The sequence below is a fragment of the Rhipicephalus microplus genome, chromosome 5 (genome assembly GCF_043290135.1).
Source record: "Rhipicephalus microplus isolate Deutch F79 chromosome 5, USDA_Rmic, whole genome shotgun sequence".
Lineage (NCBI taxonomy): Eukaryota > Metazoa > Arthropoda > Arachnida > Ixodida > Ixodidae > Rhipicephalus > Rhipicephalus microplus.
This window is the reverse complement of record NC_134704.1, coordinates 52,852,376-52,873,532: the sequence shown is the minus strand read 5'-3', so window position 1 is coordinate 52,873,532 and position 21,157 is coordinate 52,852,376. Positions and strand designations below refer to the sequence as shown.

Below are 21,157 nucleotides of genomic sequence, written 5' to 3'. Positions count from 1 at the left end.
CTCGTATGGAAGGCGCTCAGCCATAAAAGGAGATATACTGAGAAACGAGCGGCAGTAAAGGTCTGTCAAATCAAAAGCAATGCGGAAAATTAGTTTTAATATCTAAGATAGAAATAACGACAACTTTCAAACCAAGATTATGGAGATAAGAATAACTGCCAGTGGCGATGCGGGCTGGATTATCGTTCCTAACCCTCCGATTGTGGGAAAATCAAACGCTATAGATAGAAAAAAAAAGATGTGACAGTACACACTAACATTGCCAATGGTCCTTAGGTCGTTTATTCTTGAACACTGTGAGAACAACAGCATTCTGCGTGCCCTTCCCTTTCTTACTCCGCGCTGTTCTCCCACAAGACATATATGTAGATGTAGATGCTACAGTTCTTGAGCTCACCCACCCAGGACGTTGGCCGAGAATCAGGTCCCCTAGAAAAATATATATGTTGAAAAAATAGAAGAGAGAGAATATATTCTTATTGTGTATAACAAAAAATGAAGTTACTCTTGCGAAAATAAAAAAAAGGTCAGTTCATTTGTTGCACTATCAAAATGAACGTTCATGTTCTCCTGATTGCAGCAACATTCCATGTTTAGTAACATTCACATCTTTCAATGAAGGCATCATGATGTCATCTCTCGTGCCTTCCTATGGTTACATTACTGCTTTGTTCACAGTCGACAGCTTTTGAGAAGGAAAAAAAAGAAACAGCGAGGATCGCCATTGTTCTAACTTCTATACCTTCAGATTAACTACTTAGCTGTGCAAGTAATCACAGCTTTCTTTCCTTTATATGTTGTCTTTTATCTTCTCATTCTTAATACAGTGCTCTAGATAGTTGCAATTTCATAATAAATTCTGGCTAATCCCTAGTGAGGGTGCGAGCCATTACTGAAGGATCATCATCATAACCGTCGCTGCGCGTCGAGCGCGATCGCGCGCCGCATGCAGCAGCGGCTTCTCTCGGCTTTGCACGCGAGCAACGGAGCAAGGCCCAAGTGCGGTGTTCTTGTGACGGCCGAGCCAAGAGACATTTAATGTTGTGCTCGGCCACCGACTCTCAGGCCAAGCTGCTGCCATCGGACATGAACGTGAGTGCTCCGGCTGTACGCTTGCACGACTCGCGCTTTCTTGCCTGCAACATATATATTGTACCGGTGCACATCGGCGCTATAGCTCTGTGCCAGTGAGAGAAGAGACGACGACGTTCGTGTGTCGCGCTATGGGCTTCCTGTTTTCTGTGCTGTAGCTGCCTGGCTTGCCCTGGCGAGTTTCTTGCTGAAACTCCTCCGAAGAACACGCTTGTTACAATATGTATGTACCGAGAGAATGCGCTCCTCGGCGTGAATGTATAGGCTCATCGAGCCCTATTAGCTTTCATGAACAGAAACGATTTGGCATCGTGTTCACAGACACTTTTCCATGTGACTATACTTATTTGTGTCTTCATCAAGCGAATGCTTGAGGGACCCTGTGTGTTCTCTTCCAACTACTGGTTTTCTGTCGGTGACAGGCTTATGACGTTACGATTAAACGATGTAAATACGACGGAGGAAAATGAAGTTGGGAACACGATCTGTGTCACCGCGTTCTTCTGAGGAAGAAGGCATCAACGCTTCTGCTCTTCCGAACATTTCTGAATACAGACGTTCTCTTTCTTTCTTTTTTTTTGTCGCACCATGGTCTATTGTTCAGTTCTTTCTATGTCGACAATTAATTAATTAACAGAAAACGAAAGTAATGTACAACAACCTCGGAAAAGAGCAGCGCTTCGAGATAGGTAATAGTACACTTCAAGTTGTAAAAGACTATGTCTTGTTATGGGTCGGAAGGAGGAAGTTGCAGATGATGGCATCCCACCGCTGCCACCAGTTGTTGGGGATGGGGGACTACCCGGTCTCCTGTGGTAGCGTGGTGTAACCGGGTGGAGGAACTGAACGCCGACAAGAAGAGGATACGAAAACAAAACTGGTTTATGGCACTATTTACACATATTTACAGCAAAGAAAGGTTAGTGGTTTCACAAACCACGAGCGTGATGGTTGAACCGTTACATGGTTCAGAGCGACGTCCAGCACTCTGCGGCGTCGTTTTAAGCCCTGTCGGGCTCCTCCTCTCCGAGTGGAACACCAATCACACACACACAACAGGTGAGGGGGACGAGCATGCACGGTCCACGTGAACGTCCAATATTGAGTCGTGAACACTGCACTGCAAGGTGGCGCCAGCAGGGCTCTTCCTCGTCGTGTGTGTGCCGCTAGTCGAGAGTTCCCACGATCCTGACAGCGTACATCAAAGGGTCTGCCGCACAGCTCGCCTAATTGGCGGGGTGATTTGCGGTGGCCGCCGCGGTCTCTTCCAGGAAGATGCTGTCTTTGTTGTCCTCTCTCGTCGTGGCGTCGTGGCGACACGACGTCTCATCCTCCGGCTAGCAGGGACAATGCCTGGCGGGCATAGGCAGCCGGCCGGTCGTCTACTTGATTGGGGATTAAAAGGAGCGCCGCTCTCCTGTCAGCTCTGGCGCCGGTCACAACAGCTTCCCCGTCGCCAGATGAATCACCGAGGTCATCAGGCACCGCTGCTGCTTGAAGGGACGACAAAAGGGTCCGCATTTGAAAGACGGGAACTCGCTTTTGCTTGCCGCATTGTCTGGGTAATTACTCAAATCTTCGACAGCGTCTGGCAGACTGGGTGCCGAAGGGATTGAGAGCCTCCCCAGTGGACCGGCTTACGCACAATGGCGTCTGCCCAGACGAATTTCCAGGCCAAACTTAACAGTCTACTTAGGGCAGGTAATAACCGCGGAGCCGAACCACGAGATTGAAGTAACTAGAAGAATAAGAATGGGGTGGAGCACATTTGGCAAGCACTCTCAAATTATGACAGGTAGATTGCCACTATCCCTCAAGAGGAAGGTATATAACAGCTGTATCTTGCCGGTACTTAGCTACGGAGCAGAAACCTGGAGACTTACAAAGATGGTTAAGCTTAAATTCAGGACGACGCAGCGAGCAATGGAAGGAAAAATGGTAGGTGTAACCTTAAGAAACAAGAAGAGAGCAGAGTGGATTAGGGAACAAACGGGGGTTAAGGATATCATAGTTGAAATCAAGAAGAGGAAATGGACATAAGCCGGGCATGTAGCGCGTAGACAGGATAGCCGCTGGTCATTAAGGGTAACTAACTGAATTCCCAGAGAAGGCAAGCGGGTTAGGGGGAGACAGAAGGTTAGGTGGGCAGATGAGATTAAGAAGTTTGCGGGTATAAATTGGCAGCTGCAAGCACACGACCGGGTTAACTGGCGGAACATGGGAGAGGCCTTTGTCCTGCAGTGAACGTAGTCAGGCTGATGATGATGATGATGATGGTGATGATGATGATGTCGACAATGCGAACTTCCGCAGGAGGATTCCCAGAGCGCCGGCTGCTCATGGTACGGTGCTGGTGGCGGCGTGCTGCCGCGATCCGCTTTGCGCCAGCGACCGCTGGGCAACTTCCTTCAGCGTCGGGCACCCACGGCCAGGGACGCGTTTCCGGAGACCGAGATCATGTTTCCGCTGCTGCCTGACAGTCGGATGGACACCTGGAGTGGCCGTTACACTCTGGACAGCCCTCCGGACACCCTGCAGCGCCGTTCGGCCAACAGCCGGGCGCAGGGTCCCAGCAGCTCGGCAGCGCGCGGCAGGATCCTCCGTGATGGCGGCAGTGCCCGCCAGGCCAGTCAGCGGCTTTACGCGACGCGCGACGGTAGACCCGCCAGAAGCGTGTCCAGCGGGTTCTTCAAGCGGATCTTTCGGGGAGCGCCGAGGAAGTACTCGGTGTGTGTGCACTGCATGCCGACAGTACACTGTACTGCTCGACAAAAAGTGTCACAGTTCAGCTTATAGCAACGCCGACTAAATTTCAAGGCCGAAAGGCTGCCGCAGTGACGTCAGAGGGTGGGGGCCCAGCTACGCCGCGAACGCGGCGGAAAGCCTGTGTTTCGTTCACGTTTTAAGAGAACAAACGCTCCCGCTCTCGCAGCTGCTGCGGCTTGATTGGGCCGAATAAAAGATGTGAAAAAAAAAAGTCTTACTGAGCATGCTCAGTTGGGCAACTGGGCCCCAACCTCTGACGTCACTGCGGCAGCCTTTCGGCCTTGAAATTTAGTCGGCGTTGCTTATAGGCGTGTGTAGGGCTCCCTTTCAGAGGAGGAGGGGAGGGGGGGGGAAGCGGAGGTTCTTCGCAGCGCCCCCGGTTCATCCATGTCTGCGGCTGACATTGCGCCCCATCCCCGTGATTATGTAACGGCTGACTTCGCGCCCCCACCCCTTAGGTGACTAGGGAGGGCGAAACCCCTACACCCCCCCCCCCCCACCGTTTGTGCACATGTCTGTGGAGGAATGAATACAATAGCTACAGATTGCAATGCTATACGAATATGAGTAGCTAACTCCCTGGGGATCCGATCTCTCGTAACTGCAAAACGCTAACACGGCCGCTCTGGTTTTCGCGCTGCCTACATGTTACCTAAATACGAAGTAACACGAAGTGGTGAGAGCATAGTTTTACAGCGGTGAGATCCGCCTACTGATGTGTGTTGAGAAGATACGAAGCGTCGAGCGATGTTATCGATTTAGACTTTGTATACGCAGCATGACGGTGACGCCGACATCAAGAACGCGCCTCACGGGTCCGTATGATTGATGCCTCAATTAAGGAACTCTCAGGTCCTATGGTATACATGATTAACCCGATCGAATGTAATATATCGTTCCCATTATCGGCCTGCACATGCCTTCTATTGCGCGGCTTTCGAAATTTGCCGTGATTATATGAAAAACGCAATACAGTGCCACGTAGGTTGCAGCCTGGTTAATTCTGAGTATGGTGTTAATCGCTACCGCTCAACAAATATTGATGGATCATTGTCAGTACTTGATTACGAAAGGTGAATACACATAATTGTCCGATACATTTTCATTGGGGCGCTCGATTGAAACATGCGGCATTCTTACTCGCTAATCCGAGGCCACGGCTGCGTATAGACTTCGCTTTGGCTGGGCCTCGCGTCAAGACTGTAGAATTTCACTCTTAAGACTGAAAAAAAAAAGCTTCTCATTTCGGCGGGTCATACGTGACGAGCAAATACTCACAATTTTGCACTATACAGCTGCAGCCACCAAAGGGAGCCCTCTGACGCTGGTTGGGCGAGTGACACTTTGGTCTTAAAGCACATTTGCATACAGGTTCATAATTCTCCTAATAACTACGCGCACGTACTCTATTTGTAAACGTACATTATATTCAGATCAAGGAAAGATGTATACTTCTCGCCCGAAGGGTCCATATAGCTTTCCTGTCTAGCGCATGCAGACGGTCGCATGGTCTTTCGGTTGGTCGGTCGGTCGGTCTGTCGGGCAGAAGCTGGCCGAAGTTAGTGATACGCTCTAGTTGTAACACCAATGACCGGTTGATAAGGACATGTAGTTGTGTCGATGTTGACGCTATCTGCTGTTGTCGCGGCTGAGCAGACGTGTCGCATGCATTCTGGCTGCGAAATGCAGGTGCCGCCCGAGCCGAAAGACACCTCCCCGGAGCTTAGCTTCAGCGAAGTGATGATGCGCTACCACCAGCAGTCGCCCGACTCTGGCAACTCTTTCGGCTCGGCCACTAAGAAGTCGACGTCGGAGCGCAAGACGATGCCCGAAGTGGTTCCCGCAGCACCCCCACCGGCGCACAGGTGCGCGTGCGTGTATAAGTTGTGTAATGACCCCTGTTGAATCCAGCGTTTCTCAGGGGTCCGTTCTGGGTCCTTTTGTGTTATTAATTTATGTAAATGACTTACTCAATAATATTTCCTCATAATTTTGTTTATTTGCGGACGACTGTGTCATATGTAGCAGAATAACTATTACCTGTGCCGTCACTAATCTATACAGTCCGATCTAAACGACGTCCACAACTGGTGCGTCACTTGGCGCATGGAGCTCAATACTAAGAAATGCAAATACACGAGAGTTTCACGCTCTAACGCAGCGTGCCCAACATTCGTGATTAATACCGCCATTCTCGAATCTGTAGCATCATACCGTGTTACCTTGGCGTCCACATAAACTGATGATTTGCCGTGGTAACGCCACGTGGAACACATAATGTTCTAAAGTGACCGTACTCTGGGATACATAAAAAAAAGAAATCATTTCCTCGCTCCATCTTCACTAAAATTACTGCTCTAAGCCACGTATATTCGTCCTCAGCCAGAGTGTGCATCATCGGTTGGAGATCCGCATCCATTCATATTATAGACGCAATCGAAGCAGTGCAAAATCACTTTGTCTGTTTTATGCCAACTAATCACCGTACAGGAAGCGTAACAGAAATAAAAGCTCTTCTTTACATCCGACTATACTTGCCATTCGTCGCCAGCAAGCTCGGCTTTCACTTTTTCGTAAAATATATCATCACAATGCCACTCCTCGTTCACCCACCACCATTTCCGCTCATAGGTATCATTCTCATAGTCAAAAATCTCGTTTTCTAACACTGTCACGTGCGCACGTCATTTCTTCCGAAAACCTCAGTCGACAGGAACAATCGGCCATCGTCTCTAGTAAACATACGCGATCCGATTCTTTTCAACCATGCTCTTGTGAACATGACGTAGAACTGCAAAATTCTGCCATCTGTTCTCTTGTTCTTCATTCTTTTTATTTCCTGTTTGGTGTTCGGAGCTCGTACCTTTTTTTTTGATTATTCGATTTATATCTGGCTTACTCAATCGAGTGGTAAGTTTTGTACAACCAGTGTTTAAATCAGTCTTATTCTTTACTTTTTGTTTTTATTGTACATTGTTACTGTTCTCACCTGATTGCGTGTTCTTGTATTTTTTTTTAAAGACGATAGTCTTTCTTGGGGACCTTTGACGCAAAAATTTTGGTCTGTCTGTCTGTCTGTCTATCTGTCTGTACATTTGTCTGTTTGTCCACTCTTAACGGCACCGGGTACTTGAAACGGCCGACCCCATCCGCAGCGCCCACCAATGTTGCTCAAGATTTAGCGTTCATACTTGTGCAATTGTCAATTAATAAGCAATTATCGCGCAAGTCTGGGGCACTATAACAACACGTATATATTTTGCATGTGCATCTTTTACTAGAAAATGCATACATAAGTAATTTTAAGGACCGTAGAGCTTATCCCGCTGCGCTGACCATCCAACACTTGCACGAAAAGGTGAGTGTTTCCAACGCTTTGCTAAGACGCGATGGTGGTGGCACCTACCCGTCGCCTTACGTTCCTCACCTTATCACCTCTGAGAAGGGCACGCACACCCGTCTCAGAGCCACGCGCTTCGTTTTGCAAGACTGCCAGGTGGTGCTCATGTCTCACGTGTGACGGGATTTGATGCGCTTGTTCGCCTCCGCTGCACGCTCGAGGCACTCTAACGCAGCGCCTCCAAAATACCATTCACCCATTTTCTTGCGCAGAACATCAAATTAATTGTTCACTCTCTTCACACGCAAGACTATCGTCTTTCGACGACATTTGCTGATTACATGCACAAACGGGGCCAATTTTTTTTTTCATCTTTTTTCGTACTTGCCCTTCCCCTCTATGATGTACTGTATGTACCTTGAGGCTATTTCAAATAAATAAATAGACATGCACTCACTCACTCACTAAATCGTCAAAATAATGGAGATACCGATAAAGTAACAAGATAATGTATATAGTAATTGTGGAATTGAGCTAATGTTACGTTGCATAAAAAGCTAAAGATGACTATGTTACATCGTAACGCACGACATTATAGAGTGATTGCTCCTTTCGCACTGCGGTGGAGACGATAAAGGCGGTACAAACAGTCTCGTGAATTGAAGACATAACGAGTGCAAGTTTAACAATTACGCAAATGCAACCAGTTCTTAGTGCAGTATAATAACACAATGCGAAATTTTCTGTATTATAAAGGTGTGCATTCGCGGTAATACACATCTAAGGTGTTTATCTTATCACCCAAACCGAAGGAAGATCTTAATTTCTACTACTGGATATACGCTAACCATTTATTAGCGTAGACGGTTGTGGCATATATGTCAATGCATGAATTTCCGGTCACGAGATTCCTTTATTTACACATTGAAAATTTCTTGACATGAAATTTCAGGCAACAGAGCCGCAGAGAAACCGAAAGAAAGCATGTTAGAAAATTTCGTCGTTACGTCACTGGGAGCATCAATATCCAGCGGCCGTACGTGGGATATGTGAGCAAGGCCGGACTAACCAGTAAAAACGAAGTAGACGGAAAGTGCGCGAACTATCAACTGGCTTATTCGATCTTAAAACAGCCTATATGAACTTATTCAACCTTTACAGGGAAATAGGGGGAGGGAATAAAGAGATAATGCAAACAAATTTATGCACAGTGGCCACATGAAGATTTATGTGGCCAGTGAGATTTATGCCTCGATGTTTATGCCCAATCGACACGTCGTACCTCATCACTTATAGTCTAAAACGACGTTTTTAAGGCCTGTGGCTGACCACTATTTTGTTTTCTCCGTGGGTTATACGCACGTGCTTTAAATTTTCTTTTTCTTTTTCGCAGGAAGAAGCGATTCACCGCGCATGAAAGAAAGGTTAGTTGTTTTTTTTTTCTTTAATGCGTCAGCAATACAAGCTATGGTGCTTTAGTGGATGTGATGTGTGCGCTTATTCCTTATTTCGGTTAGATTTCGATTGGGTATTGCTAGGCTAATGACACTACCGCCATTGACGTCAGACTCTGGAGTTTTGAAGGCGCGTAGCGACACCTGTCGGAGCATTTTTGGGTAGTGCAGACTTTGACTCCCTTGCAAAGTTTGCTGGGCAATCAGATGCAACTAGCGAATGTGAAACAATGATAGAGCTATGTTTCAGGTGGAATTGCGCATTGAACTCGATGTCATTCGATGCTTGCTTGCATTTGCGAGTTGCAGCTCGCCAAAATAAATGAAACATCTTTAGCATTAAAACCTCAGTTCGCTTTGATGAGCTTTGTATTTTTTTTGAAGCGAGAGTGAATTGACAGAAGCTTTCCACGTCGTTAATTGGCAGGAAACCACGTTTAAACACCCATGAAAGAGGGGGGCCTACGCATATTTGCTCGCGGACGGCTCTTTCTGCACTACCCAGTTATGGCCAGGGCGGCGATGAGAGCGCTGGTGGCGGCGTTTTTTGCAGCGCCACCTGGGCAGAGTCTGACGTCTATACCTGTCGCAGTGGTCTAGTGCATGGTGTTAGAAGTCATTTAACCATATGGTGTAGTAGCGCAATTTTCACGGGGACGAAGAGGACAAGAACACACGACACTCGCTACACTCGCAACTAATTTTATTTCAGAAGCAGCACATCATATATAACCCATAACCCTAGCGACACAGAAAAGAACTACGAACATTGAATCAATGCCAACAGAAGCTTTTGCGCAGACTCAAGCGATAGTACACGGCAGTTACGCTTACACTTTAAAATGACATAACTAAAAACAGCCCTGGATAACATCAAATAAAAAAAAAAGTTTGCGGGAATTCACACGTGTTTGAAACAAAATTTTGAAACGACAAAAAGGAGAGTATGACACGTGCAAACACTGATCTCAATTAAGTCCTTCGAGGTAGCTGGCTTCTCGGTCACTTAACGAAACCGATGACTGACTAATGCATCCTTCTTTTCTTTTTTTAATGTGGAAGGCTTCGACAATTTCTCTGGTTAGTTGGTTTCCATGACGGAAGACTGCGGTCGTGTCACTGAACAGTGGTGAGCAGCCACACTGGGAACAGTGTCTCATTTTAAAGTGTAAGCGTAACTGCCGTGTACTATCGCTTGAGTCTGCGCAAAAGCTTCTGTTGGCATTGATTCAATGTTCGTAGTTCTTTTCTGTGTCGCTAGGGTTATGGGTTATATATGATGTGCTGCTTCTGAAATAAAATTAGTTGCGAGTGTAGCGAGTGTCGTGTGTTCTTGTCCTCTTCGTCCCCGTGAAAATTGCGCTACTACACCATATGGTTAAATGATGTCTCACCAACTAGCCCAGCTCTCAACCCTACTGGTGTTAGAAGTATTTGTGGTCTAGTGGCTATGGTGCATTACTGCGGACTGACCCGAAGGTCACGGGATCGAATCCTCTCCTCGGCGGCCGCATTTCAAGGCGAGTAGAATACAAAGAACACCCGCGCATTTACATATTCATAGGCACGTTAAATAGCTCCAGGTGATCGATATTCCCGGAACCCTGCACTACGACGTCTACCATAATCGCATCGTTGTTTTGGGTCGCGAAATTCCAACACTTGCTAATATTATATCTGCACCACAATGGCTCCATATAAATGGTATTAGTTTGCTGCAAGGTGCGCACGTATTGCCGATGACGTGGTGCCAATATTCTAGTGTTCAGTCATTCAGCCGAACTGGGTTTTGTATTATCATGTTGTTGAAGTTATAGTTAACGTGGGCAGCCGGAGTGGTCGCCACACGGTGGCTCTGAACTCAAAACAGCAAATACGAAGGCACAGACACGTTACGTAGTGCGTGTGGAGAGGAGGAGCAGACGGATGAACATTTGATAACGTTCTGTAAAGGGCTCCACCCAAGATAATGGCGCGCAATTTTTCAAAGCATTGGGGTTTAGGGACAGTGAAGGCAAAATAGACTGTAAACGGGTAGAAATAACCAGGAGGAGGCTAAGTGATTGGTGGCTACAACCAAGGCGCGAGTGACATTCAATCCTTACACACATAGTGATAGTACTTAACTTTATGGCTAGGTGGCGTGAGCCACCGCCCGATCTTAAGGGCACAGCCGGATACATCCATTCATCCAAACACAAATGCTAACACTACTGCAGTTACATGCGTATGATACATTCCTACTCAAAGCCTCTCTCTCCCTTTTTTAGGCAAGATGTATATATATATATATATATATATATATATATATATATATATATATTCGGTGGAGATTTAGGTACACGTTAATTGAAGAACCCCAAGAGGCCCAAGTCTCCGGAGTCTTACACTATGGCGTCCCTCACAATCATATCACCGTTTGGGACGTTAAACCCAAACAGTTATTATAATTATTATATACATTGGCCCCTTTTAATCGCACCTCTGGCACACGCGCACGCGCGTGTGCACACATCTGTGTTTTTCTCCACCTCCTATAATCACACTCCTGTTTATGTTGTTTATATACACTACCATGGTCTAGTAGATAACAACTGAAACTTTAAAAAAAAAAAAACAAGACTGCCCACTCATACGCTGTCTCGCACATCATCGGCATTAGCTGAGGAAATACTTCGTTCCTTTTCAAGCTATACGTATACAGGACATTAATAATAATAATAATAATAATAATAATAATAATAAAACGAGATAGGGTGACGTCCACGAAGATAAATGTACTTAGTGGATTTGACTAGATAGGACAGTATGTTAGTATGTGCACAGCTACTCGAAATAAGGGCATGTTTGGAATAGCTGTGTTAGATGAACGACATCGAGAAACCACGCGGTAAAGCTCTGATTGCACAGCAAGAGTCTAGCGGGATCATGTGAGTTGTCTTATAATACGGGCTTTACAACAACAACAACAACATAATAATAATAATAATAATAATAATAATAATAATAATAATAATAATAATAATAATAATAATCGAGAAAAAGCTGCCTGAAACAAAAGTGGCGCGAAAACGGAGCGGCAAATATAGGCGGGAAAAACTGGCGGGAAAAATATACACACGGGAACGGGAACTTTGCGGCAGAGTATCGTTTAGCTGGCATCAGTTATTTGCCGGCTCAGATTTTTCAATTAAGCTACCGCTGAAGCGACCATCAGAAAAAAAAAAAACGAGCAGAGCTACATAAATGCGCGCATCAGTGGATGCGCTCTGTACCGCGCATATAGTGCACATAAAATACCCAACGTAACGCACGAACACGTCGAGCACAAACACACAGAACACACTGTCATGCACGAAAAACTCCGAACGTAACATGCAGGGCGCCTACAGCTAACGTATATGCGCATATCGAGTGAAAATACGCAGAACACACCAAAGTGCACAACACGAACAACCGATGCAATGCACAAACTCAACGTTCAGTACGCGTATGGGCGTACAGCCCTTTAGGCCTAACATAGTCGCCGTGCCTCTTCAATCACGGCTCATATTTGATACTACTACTGTAAAAACACGTTCCAGCCCCATAACACAAGAAACACAAGAGTTATGAGACCACAACATTTTCTGGTGGCATGTTTAGTGCAAAGGAGACGGCCGCAGAGTTCGTTGGAGCGTATGAGTGGAATATAAAGCGCGAGGCAACACTCACCCGTCAAGAGATGTCGGCGTCATGACACAAGTCGATGGACCGTTGGCTTATAAGCTTCGATCCCAGCGACACAGGTTTAATCACCTTGGTTTTGTTGTGCAGCACAACGAGGCTGTCCACTCGGTGTCGTAAAAATAGCGGTGTCCTGCTGAAGTAATCCACACGAATTTTGCAATCACATCATGGGCCGAGAAAAGGCGGGAAACGACGTTTTCCATGCCCCGATTATCCACCTCGTTGCGGTCGCAAGTGGCAAGCAGGCCACGTCATTATGACAGTATACGTCATTCGTGTATTACGTTTGAGACGCAGCAATCTTCACTTGACTGCTAAAGTACACGTTATCGGACTGTTAAAGAAAGTACCGATCAAACTTACGCACGACCACTCCGCGCACTCGACTCCCGCCGACTGATCTCCTTTTTCCCCAGACGCGGCAGGCGTAACTGGTGGAGTCCCTAGACAAACCGCCTTGTGTGATCTTCCGTTGCTAGAAGAAGGAATTAATCTAGGGAACTTTAGCAGGGGATAACCCGATGCTTCGCGCGGTTGCTGCTTCGTTTCCCTGCTCTGATTTTGAATTTTCTCCTCGATTAGGCAGAGAAATAGTAATTTTTCATGTTAACTCCGGATATGTTGGTGTCGTTCAACGCCTGTCTTGGTAGTCTAGCAGTCTGATGCGCGCACACAAATAATACACAAGAGCGACGGTTGAACGCAAAACCTTACTTACGAATGAGCTTGCAAGAGTTTGTTACGAGCACAGGAGCCCATAGAGTTTCTTAATATACACCATAGAGAACTCCGGCGCTAGTGTCTATCAAAGCTGCAACGCACGAAGCTTCAGCGAGCATGGGAATGATGGGTAGTACACACATTTGTCTAATCTACGTACTTTTGGCTTTTGGCTCCGCGTGTGTTCGTGTGGCTCTGAGCTGTTTTTTCGCGAAACAAAAATCAGCAAATGTTCAGTGGTTGCACTTCACCACCTTATTCTTTTAGACTTGCCTTTCCAAATCGGTTCACGAAGTTCAAAAGGGTTGAATCTTTCTCTCTCAAAAAAAAAAAAACGAAACACATTAATAAACAAAGCCGCAAGTGCAATTCGTCACCCGTAAGTACGAAGACTATAGGCAAATGCGTGCACTGCCCATCATTCTCATGGTCGCTGAACGATCGCAGGGACAGTCCCCTCTAGTCAATTTTAGAGAACTCTAATCACGAGTCATGGCCTCCGATCTCGGAGGCCATGCACAAGCCCACCGATGGGCGTGCAAGCGCTGGTGGGAAAAGTGGGTGCGCCGCAGCAGACGTCACGCTGAGTGCGAAAGCCGCGCAATAGCATTTCGCCTGCGCCGTGCCTGCACTTGTCAGATCAAGACAACGCGTAAATGCGCAATGTATTTTTGCGTAATTCAATCAGTTTCTTCGGTGTTTACTTACGACAGCCCCTCACTGTTGGAGCAGCTAAGTGGTTCCGAAGTATCATTCCGTTGTTGTTGTTGTTGTTGTTGTTTTTTGCGCGCATGAAAGAGAAGTCGGCACTTGGTAATATAAGATACATTGATTAGAAATCGCGATAGTCGCTCGTACATTTTGGTAACGTTGGCTCGTATACAGCCGATAACGGAAGATTAGATTTCACCATTCGTTGACACTATAACTGCAGATTTAATTTAAGAACGCCGGTTGTGTTTCGCTTATTGCCTCACGAGTGACCATGCTGTGGGGAAATATATAGTCGAATACGCCTAATCAATACGAGATAACCTTTTAAAGACCAAAGCGTTTAAGTGAAGTTGGCAAGCGCAAGAGTGTTCAGGTCACGAAATGCTCGAGCGGTAAGCTATTCCTGGCAGCTCGATGCGTCAATGTTCACCAGCGCATTACAAATAATCGTTGGATAACCATGAATTCGGTGTTCCAGATCACAGTTCAGTACGCTTTGACGGTACCGGCACACGGTAATGCGCTGGCTGATTAACTGCTGCCTCTGCAACAGATGCGCTTTGTAATAATACCTATAGACACTGCATTGCGGTACTTTTTTTAACATAGCCCCGCCACGGTGGTCTAGTGGCTAAGGTAATCGGCTGCTGATCCGCAGGTCACGGGATCGAATCCCGGCTGTGGCGGCTGCATTTCCGATAGAGGCGGAAATGCTGTAGGCCCGTGTGCTCAATATTTGGGTGCACGTTAAAGAACCCCAGGTGGTCGAAATTTCCGGAGCCCTCCACTAAGGCGTCTCTCATAATCATGTGGTGGTTCTGGGAAGTTAAACCCCACATATCAATCATTTTTTTACATAACAGTGCTCTTTCCTGTACTTGTTTCTTGCTTTCATAGTTACGCTGTAACTACTACTGTTTCGCTGTTTGTATTTTCAGTTATGTCCAACCAACTTGCCAAGTTTCCACGCTTTATACCTTAACATTTCATGCGCGCATATGATATATGCAGATGAGTTCAGACGTACGCAGTATTTACGTAAAAAAAATGATAGTCAAGAAGCGGTGATGTTTTTATCGCAACTTTCTTCCCTTTATCTTCTCGCTGCCACGAGTTAGACCCAAGGATGGTGAGGGGGCGAGGTATGCACTGCAAAACTACACCAAAAATACGGTGTCGTTTGACAGTCCTTGGATCTTTACCACGGCTAAAGGACCGCACAAGAGTTCTTAATGATAAATATTGGGCACAACTTACATCCCCATCACAACAAGAAAAAAAAAGAAAAACGAACGAACGTCAACGAAATGTCTTTCCTCTGAGGCTAAAAACACAGGCCTTGCAAGGGGGATAATTTGTTGGGGGGTGTTTTACACCTGCTCCGACAATTACCGATATCACAGCGGTCAGTGTTTTCGTCCACCGTGGGGATTTAGCGGTCACCGGGCTCGGATGCTGACCCCAAGGTCACCGGTTCGACTCCGGCCGCGGCTGTCGCATTTCGGTGAAGGCCAGCTGGTTGAGGCCCGTGTACTGTGTGACGTCAGCGGAACGTTAAAAAGAACACCAGATGATCGAAATTATACCGAGCTCTCCCCTACGACGTGGCTCGTGTGACGAGGTTTCGGCGCGGAAATACCAGATATTTTAATAGTTTAGGGCGGACGCTGACCTCGGTTTCTGCCACACATAGGAAGAGGCATGGCGCAGAGTAGTAAAACGGGTGTAGTGAAGAAGAGGAGCTTCAGCGGCATTTCTCGGCGCCTCAGGGGCATCGCCATCAGCATAAGCTCGTGCTTGCTGCGCTTGGCCGGATGCTGCTGACTGCTTCGCTTTCTGCGTTCTGCTCTGCAAATAAACCCCGTTACAAGTGGGGGAGTCTGCTGGGTTTCGATCACCCTGGAGCTTCAGAATCGCATTTTACCATCCATTATGCCTACCGACGCAAATGCCGCTCCAACTCCTCCACTGGCACCGCATACTGTCCCCTGCGCCGGTTCTCTGCGTCTGCGAGATCCCCCTGTTTTCTCAGGCACAGAAGACAAGGACGTTGATGACTGGATTTCAATGTACGAGCGAGTGAGTACTCACAACAAATTGGATGACGCCGCCAAGTTGGCCTACGTCTCCTTCTACCTGTCGGACGTGGCCAAGCTGTGGTTTATAAACCACGAAGCGGAACTCCCTACATGGTCGGTCTTCAAAACGAGCCTCACACTAGTTTTCGGACGGCCTGAGGTACGCAAACGCCGTGCCGAACAACGCTTACATACTCGGTCCCAGCAGCTTGGTGAGAATTTCACAAGCTATATTGAGGACGTTCTGGACCTTTGCAAGCGAGTCAACGAGTCGATGTCCGAAGAGCTTAAGATCAAGCACATTATGGAGGGCATTGAGGACGACGCTTTCCAAATGTTGCTGTCTAAGAGTCCTCGCACTGTCCTAGAACTGACCGAGTTATGCCAGAGTTTTGACGAGTTGCGCAGGCAACGTCTTTCCACCCGACGTCCCTCGGTGCTCGACGACTCTTTGTCCAGCCTTTCCACCCTTGGCATAGGAGAAGACCATGCCCTTCTTCTCTCCAAGATCCAACTGTTCATCCGCGCTGAGGTCGCTCGTCAGCTCTCTTTGATGTCCTGCGTACCCGATCAACCACGCAGATTGACGTCTACACTCCGTGACTTCATTCAAGACCAGGTCGCACAAGTTCTTCCTCCCGCCCGTGAACCGCCCCCAGTCGCCGCACCTCTCACGTACGCCGAGGCCGTTGCTCGACCTCGACAGCCTGCGTTCCAGCCAGCGCCTATGTATTCGCCGCCGCCCTTTTCGCCGCCGACCTATTCACCGCCGCCTATGCCGATACCACCTCGGCCGCAGTTTTCTGCCCCCCAGCCGCAAGTCGGAATCTACTCCGACCAATGGTGGACTTACGACAACCGTCCCATATGTTTTCTTGTGGCGGTGTTGGCCACGTGGCACGTTATTGTCGTCGTCGCCAGGCTTCTCAGAACATTCGACGAATGCGCTCTTTCGACCCTCAGTTTTCTTCCACGCCTTCAAGCCCTCCTTCTTCTTCCTTTCCTTCTGATCGTCCACACGGCCCGACCGGCCGCTCCCCATCTCCACGTCGACGTTCGCTTTCCCCTATGCGTCACCGTTCCGGACCCACCGACCAGGAAGACTAACGGCCGCAGTTCCCGAGGCACGAACTGCGTCCCCGTCGCCATGCACAAGTCCTCGCCCCTGTCCAGCTAACGTCATAGAAGTGTCAGTCGATGGTATCGTCGTCATGGCGCTTGTCGACACCGGAGCCGCTCTATCCGTCCTTTCCATCAACCTGTGCCGCAAACTCCGCAAAGTTCTGATGCCATTATCCGGCCTCTCTCTTAGAAGGGCTAACGCACAAAGTGTAACACCTCTCGCAGCCTGTACCACACGAGTCATCATCGAAGGGATTGTGTATATCGTCGAATTCGTAGTGCTGCCCTCGTGTTCCCATGACATGATACTCGGCTGGGACTTCCTTGCGAATAATAATGGCGTCATTGAATGCTGTCACGCTGAACTTGAGCTATCTGCACTTCCTGATGTTGACGCTGTCGAAGCCTCCCTGTCGTGTTATAAACTGTTTGTTTCCGACGACACCACCGTACCACCGCGCTCTTCTCTGCTGGTGACTGTGTCGTGTGACGCTATTTCCGATGGTGATGTTTTATTTACGCCCTCTGCCCTGTTCATTCAATGCAAATGTTCTCCACTGCCCGTTGCTGTCCTTACTCTCCACCATGGCGTCACGAAGACGCTCGTGTACAATACGCTAGAAGGGCCTTTACCTTTATTTTATGGTGTATGTCTCGGTCACGTGCATCAGATCGACGCCCGTCACATTTTTGACGTTCCATCTAGTTTACTTGCTACGGACCTCAGCGCACTCATTTCTGACTCTGTTGTTGACCAGTCACTCCTGGACGCTTTCCACCGCTCCATCGATGTCGCAACGTATTCTTCAGAACGAAGCCAGTTAGTGAACCTGCTGCAAAAGTTTCGTACTTCTTTTGACAGCCACGCTTTTGGCCTCAGTCGCACATCCAACATATCTCACAAGATTGACACAGGAAGCCATACGCCTCTACGGCAGCGCCCCTACCGAGTCTCAGCGTCGGAGCGCCGTGTTATTGACGACCAGGTTGCTGACATGCTCCAGCGGGGTATTGTACAGCCTTCTAACAGTTCCTGGGCGTCACCGGTCGTTCTTGTTAAGAAGAAGGACGGCTCCATTCGGTTCTGTGTGGACTATCGACGTTTAAACAAGATCACCCGTAAGGACGTTTACCCGTTACCGCGAATAGATGACGCCCTTGACTGTTTGCAGGGAGCAGAATACTTCTCTTCGCTGGATTTACGGTCTGGATACTGGGAAGTTCCTATGGAAGCATCTGACCGACCGAAAACAGCATTTGTCACACCTGATGGATTATACGAATTTACCGTTATGCCTTTCGGCCTTTGTAACGCTCCTGCCACTTTTGAAAGAATGATGGACACTATTTAACGAGGCCTCAAGTGGAACACATTTTTATGCTACCTGGATGACGTAGTTGTCTTTTCCACCGATTTCGACACCCATTTAAATCGTCTCGAGCACGTCCTCACACGTCTCACCGACGCCGGCCTTCAACTCAACCTCGAGAAGTGTCGTTTTGGTGCCCGGCAGCTCACCATTCTTGGCCACGTCGTATCGCGGGACGGCATACTTCCCGACCCCGCTAAGCTTCGAGCAATCGCCGATTTTTCGAAGCCAAAGAACTTGAAGGAACTTAGAAGTTTTGTCGGCTTGTCGTCATACTTCCGACGCTTTATTCTGACATGCTATGCGTGCCATCTGACACGCTATGCCAAAACATCCGCGCTGCCGACTGCCACAGCCCGTGACGTTGGAACATTTCTGTTGCAATGTTTCATTCTGCGTCATAGTGCCCCTCGCGAGCTCTTAAGTGACAGAGGCCGTGCCTTCCTTTCTGACGCCTTGAAGGCATTACTCAACGAATGCCGAATCGTGCACCACACAAGTACAGCGTACCACCCTCAAACGAATGGGATTACGGAGCGCTTCAACCGTACTCTTGGCAATATGTTATCGATGTACGTCGCCTCTGATTATTCAAATTGGGACCAAGTTCTCCCATTCGTCACCTACGCGTATAATACTGCCGTACAAGCTACTACTGGGTTTTCGCCATACTTTCTTCTGTACGGACGAGAACCTTCAAATACAGTAGAAACTATTTTTCCATATAAACCTTATGAGTCTGAAAGTACAACTCTGTCCGACGCTGCCCGACATGCTGAAGAATGCCGCCAGCTTGCCCGCTCTTTTTCTTCCGAGGACCAGTGGCAGCAGCAATCCCGCCAGACAGGGGACCGTACGGCTCCAAACTTTCCACCTGGTTCATTGGTATGTCTTCGGGCACCTGCTACCGCACCTGGCCGCTCCGCAAAACTTATTCCCAAATACATCGGGCCATACCGCGTTGTAGAGCAAACGTCACTCGTCAACTATATCGTGGAGCCCATCATCCCATCCACAGACCTACGCTACCGCGGCCACGACACTGTTCACGTCTCTCGCCTCAAGCCATATTATGACCCATTAGTCGTTTCTTCTCCCTAATCCGCAAGGATGGCGTCTTTTTGTGCGGAGGGCGATTGTAGTGAAGAAGAGGAGCTTCAGCGGCATTTCTCGGTGCCTCAGGGGCATCGCCATCAGCATAAGTTCGTGCTTGCTGCGTTTGGCCGTACGCTGCTGACTGCTTCGCTTTCTGCGTTCTGCTCTGCAAATTAACCCCGTTACACAGGAATGGAAGGGGGAAGTGAGGATTAGAAGAGATGGTGGCAGGGAGACGCCATTTCAGGAAGATGAGTGCACAGATAGGCGTGCTTACGGGGGCGGGACATGACAGGGAGGGGGGCGGCGTGATAGACCTCCGCCTATCTCCCCCTAAAAGGGAACCCATGCTTATGCCTATGAGTGTACACACCTCTGAGCACTAGGTTGGAGTCTCTTTCCCTCTTAAAAAAAAACGGAGGGCAGTTAATGCAGTGGAAATTGAACCCAGCACCAGAGCGTGAATCATTATCACGAACATGCATTCACTGGCTGAGTAGAAAAGAAAAGCTGCTCAATCGCGACTCGATGGTGCTCTTTTGCCCCACGTAGACGCTGGTACTGCATTCATAAGACAATACAGAAAAAGCACGGGCTAATGATATTACATTAAAAGCAAAGCAAAAACTAAGTAGCGGCAAAATGAAATGGGCAATGCTACATATACAATGCAATCGGGACATTCAATAAAAGTTACGCGCATAACAATATATATTAACTGGGCGATGTACACTTATCGCAATAAGTTTTGAAAGTAATTATAAGAAAGATCACGGATGGAGGTGTGAGGTGAGCCATATTTTAGTACAGCATGCAAGATATAGCTTAAAAAGTTTGAAAACAGCAGTTCCGTGAGATACATACAATACTCGCGGTGCCGTGTACCGCAGTGATGAATGTTGTATGCAGGAATGCGAGGGTTGTGAATGCGAGTGCGGGAGGTGTGCAGTGCCCACTTCCAGCATAGAAGGTGGACGCTCTTAATGACTTCACCGCGGCCCGCTGTTTCTTCCGGTTTATGTAGATGGTGTTCGTGAAGATCCTACAGGACGCCCTCAGCAACCCCGACGCGTGTCCCAACAGCGCCCTGATGGTGACGCCCGACGTGGAGAGTGGTTGGTTCCTGGTGTCCTACCACGTTTGGGTGAAACACGATCACCAGCCGCTCAAGGACGCGGTGGCCGCCAAGCGCTTTCCCAAGCAGGGCGCCACCTACTTCGTGCACGGCGGCACGGGTACACTCTGATGCCCCGACCTGCCGAAGCACCAGATTAATAAAGGACTCGACCATCCACTTGAGCGCGTCCAGTTTTGGAGAGCATGAATCGCTTGAAGCAGCGTGTTGTGATAGCACAGCTTGCCTCTTGACAGGCATCACGTATTACGCGAGCAAGGGCGTCAGGTAGGACATAATACATACATACATACATACATACATACATACATACATACATACATACATACATACATACATACATACATACATACATACATACATACATACATACATACATACATACTTGTAAATACATACGTACGTACATACGTACATACATATATACATTCATACATACATGGGGCCTGGGAACTTTTGAGCAGCCCTGTACGTATGCGCGTGCGTACTACATGCAGGGTCGGTCAAAAGTTCCCAGGCCACTATGCCATGTATTCCCATGG

The 21,157-nt window shown here is 47.9% G+C and overlaps 1 protein-coding gene across 1 annotated transcript; it reads left to right on the top strand.

Annotated features, from left to right (window-relative positions):
* The first annotated feature begins 823 nt into the window (after positions 1-823).
* LOC142817788 (uncharacterized) lies at positions 824-20,779 on the top strand. Its single transcript, XM_075895458.1, has 5 exons — positions 824-1,092; positions 3,406-3,819; positions 5,548-5,723; positions 8,592-8,622; positions 20,505-20,779. The coding sequence occupies exons 1-5, from the start codon at positions 1,039-1,041 to the stop codon at positions 20,724-20,726; spliced, it is 897 nt and encodes a 298-aa protein (XP_075751573.1). The 5' UTR covers positions 824-1,038; the 3' UTR covers positions 20,727-20,779.
* The last annotated feature ends 378 nt before the right edge of the window (positions 20,780-21,157 follow it).